Source organism: Cynara cardunculus (genome assembly GCF_001531365.2).
Source record: "Cynara cardunculus var. scolymus isolate 2C chromosome LG 2, CcrdV1, whole genome shotgun sequence".
In the NCBI taxonomy this organism is placed as follows: Eukaryota; Viridiplantae; Streptophyta; class Magnoliopsida; order Asterales; family Asteraceae; genus Cynara; species Cynara cardunculus.
In genome coordinates this window covers 1,739,706-1,743,160 of record NC_037529.1, presented here as the reverse complement: position 1 = coordinate 1,743,160, position 3,455 = coordinate 1,739,706, and the positions used below count along the sequence as shown (strand labels likewise).

The 3,455-nt window shown below is 36.8% G+C and overlaps 1 protein-coding gene across 1 annotated transcript; it reads right to left on the bottom strand.

Moving 5' to 3' along the window:
- Positions 1-303: 303 nt before the first annotated feature.
- On the bottom strand, positions 304-3,122 carry LOC112507725 (probable WRKY transcription factor 21). Its single transcript, XM_025112411.1, has 3 exons — positions 1,945-3,122; positions 1,712-1,837; positions 304-857 (listed from the first exon to the last, which is right to left on the bottom strand). Exons 1-3 carry the CDS (start codon positions 2,742-2,744, stop codon positions 713-715), a joined length of 1,071 nt encoding a protein of 356 aa, XP_024968179.1. The 5' UTR covers positions 2,745-3,122; the 3' UTR covers positions 304-712.
- Between the last annotated feature and the right edge of the window lie 333 nt (positions 3,123-3,455).

The following is a 3,455-nucleotide window of genomic DNA, read 5'->3' as shown; positions in this document are numbered from 1 at the left end:
CCATCCCATTAACCAATGATGGTGACATAAATTCCAAGAATGTGACGTAAAAGTCATCTTTTTGTTCCAAAGAACCTATTTTTTGACAAAATAGAGCACCCATTATTGACCTCCCACTCTCAATTAAAAAAAGATAGATTTTTTAGCCATCTTTCAACAAATAAATGATACCCAATTCAATATTTCCAAATTTAGATTCATAACCCAACTCAACCCAGCAAAACTTTCCAAATATAGCAAGATTCTACACAATTACAACCACCCATAAACTCAAATTCCACTGATTAATCAAGATAATACAAGGAATCACAAATCAAAATCAACAATTTGCACCATCAAAGTTCTTTCATCCTTCTTCAAGTTAATCCAACATTCAACAATGGTGACTCGTTTTAGCCGATCACAGACCCGAATTACCCGAAAGACGACAACCTACACTACTAATCTAGTCAAACTGAAAGGAAAAAGAAAGAAAGAAAGAATAACGAAAACGACCATTCATAACGATTAAACGAACCCCCTACAGCATCACGAAACGGTTTGATCAAGCTAGCCTCCCTGAACCCTCAAAAGGTTGTTTTATAAAAGCCCGAATTCTAGCTCCAAAAATCCCCTAAACCCCGTTAAATATATATACAGGAGCAATTCAAGCCGATCAAAGAAAGATTCCACTAACAACAGGTAACACGAGACTAACTTATATCAAGATTTTTCAGGCATTTGCGGATTGAGAAGGTAACCTTGGATGGTTATGTTCACCTTCGTAGGTGACGATAAGCATAGTTGAATCTTCCAAGCACCTCTCCACATGTTTTCTTGCCGGGCAGCCTCGCATGCTGCTGCACTTATAATAACCCCTGTTCATAAACGCGTTTGAGTCAAATACGCAGAAACCCGTTTCAAGAATAGCATAAAATTGGGTTTATTTAGCTAAGGGATGTTTGTTAGCAGCTTATTGAGCTTAATGGGACTTGCAACTTATTCAGTCAGTTATACACGACCGTTTGAATAGTGGCTTAATGATATAGAAAGCGGGTTATTCAGTAAGCTTCTACGGAGGATCTTTATGCAGAAAGCCAAGTTTTTCCAAAACCTGCTCCTCCCAAACAACAACGTTCTCGATCTATACACACAACTTTATCCCTACAGATAACTACCAACCAAACAGCCCTAAATGACCTCCAAACAAGTGGTTTTCAAATCCATGATCTTCTGACATATTTCTAGGCATTCTTATATATGAAAGTGATATTCTTCTGTTAAACCAGTGACAATCTCAAACTTGTCTGAAGGTCATGGATTTAAAAGAAACCGGACAGAAGGTCATTTAACCAAAGAACTGAAAATTTGGTGTGTAGCTCATAGTTTAGGCTATTCTAGTGTATGATCATGTAAAGACTCTTAAAGTTCCAACTTTTGTGGTAGAAAAAAGGCCATTTCTTGCGGATATGAACATCGCAAGAGTCTCATCATCAAGACCAAATTTAATCATATTATCAAGAATATGAAACAAGATGGAATCAAGTTCATCCCTTCTTCTAATTTCTGAAGGACCGTTTGGGCTTCTTCTTCTTCTATTGCTGTCATCTCTATCACAACTATCACATACCCACTAAACTACGCAAATTCACATACCATTTCTTAAATAAAGATTCATTTGGGGTTCTCAATTCACAAGATTTTGCAACCTTTTGAAGCAAAACAAAAGTACCTTGGATGAGGAGAACCCTTGATAGGCTTTTGGCCATATTTCCTCCAAGAATACTCATCAGGAGGGATATCTGCAAGCTTGTTACTAATAGCAGGTACTTTGATTGACCTCTTAATCCTATGTTTTCTGATCAAACAAAACAAAATCAGATAGTTAGTAGTTTAAACTATCGAAAACTGATAACCCCATGAACAGATTTTAGTTCAAACTTGTAGAATTGTATGATATTTAACCTCTTTTTGGAGCAATGACATCTACCAGAACTCCCACATTTCACACTTCCATCATCACCTCTAGCAGAACACCTCCTTTTGTGTTGATATGTGGCTTGATCAGCCGAACGAGATGACCCGATTAATCGAAAAGAACTCCCATCCAAATTAGCTACACTCCCTTCAATACTCAATGAAGACATAAAAGACCTATTGGATGAAATTGTGGGTGTGCAAGTGGAGCTATCGAAATTCAAGTTAATTCCGCTATTACTACGCCTATACATCATCTCAGCCTGCGGCTGTTTCAGCTGTACATGTTGCTGGTACTTTTGTTGTTGTTGTTGTTGTTGTTGAAGGAAATGGTAGTTAGAAGAAGGGTGGTGGTGAGGGGTATTTTGGGAAAGTTGGATGGAACACTTCCCATTAGAGCTCAATTCGAGTGAAGGTTGATGGTTCCCTAAAGAAAGAGTGTTGTTCTTAACAGCATTTGGACCAATTTCTTGAATTGGGTGAGCCTCAAGGAGAAGTTGAAGGGGTTTTGGTGGGTTTTGGTGATCTGTTCTGGGGATGATTCTGGTGGGGTTGTCAATTAGTAAGTTTTGAGGGATATGGGTTGAAAATTTCTTGACCTTTCTAACCCTAGCATGACCTAAGCCATTATCAAGTAGAGATACAACTTTCTTGAATCTAACCACTGCTTCCCCTGTTTGTATCTTTAAGTTTTTGGACTGAACCTGATCTTGGGGCTGAGCCAACAAGCTAAGAATTCTATGGCAACTCTCAACAGCAGCTTTATTAGCAGCTTCAACCTCCTCCATATCTCCCCTCAAACTTATATTATAAAAATTCCAACAAAAAACCCCAAGACACTTAGTTTTTTTTTTAGATGAACACTCCAAACCAATAAAAAAAAAAAACTACAAATTTGACAGATGATAAGCCATCAAAAAAGAAAGGTTTTAGGATGAAACATCAACTGCTTACCCTCTGTGAATCAGATTATGGCTGAATTGATGGGAAGATGATGAAAACCCATATGGGAACAAGGAGGAAAAGATGTCCATTGAAGAAGAGGAGGGATGTGAAAACCCTAGAAGATGATTGTTAAAAAACCATATGGGAGTTGAGAGAAAGAGGTGTGAAAGAGAAGACTTTTGTTGCTTCACGCAGAGAATTCAGAGACCCAAAAGAAAGAAAAATGGCATGTTCTTATTTTTAAAATCTCTCTCTCTCTTCAACAAGTTTTCTAGAGAGAGAGAGAGGGGGGGGGAGGGGATTAATAAATAAATAAAGAACAAGTAGAGCAGGAGAGGAGGAGGTCAGAGGAGAAAACTGCCGTCTTTGTCACATATTTCAAAAGTGGGGTCCACCTCAGGATTGAGAGAATATATATATATATATATATATATTTATTATATTTCTATAAATAATTTTATTCTCTTTTATTTTAATCCATATATATATATATATATATATATATATATATTATTTCAAAAAATTTAACTTTGGTTTTTAAAATTTTGATTTTC

What these genes read in the sequence shown, in the direction of transcription:
- LOC112507725 (XM_025112411.1), bottom strand. Translation starts at nt 2,744, where the DNA reads ATGGAGGAGGTTGAAGCTGCTAATAAAGCTGCTGTTGAGAGTTGCCAT. An exon ending in TGTCATTGCTCCAAAAAGAG is followed by an intron (nt 1,838 to 1,944) that starts GTTAAATATCAT and finishes TTGTTTGATCAG; the next exon opens with AAAACATAGGATTAAGAGGT. An exon ending in AAGGGTTCTCCTCATCCAAG is followed by an intron (nt 858 to 1,711) that starts GTACTTTTGTTT and finishes GTTTATGAACAG; the next exon opens with GGGTTATTATAAGTGCAGCA.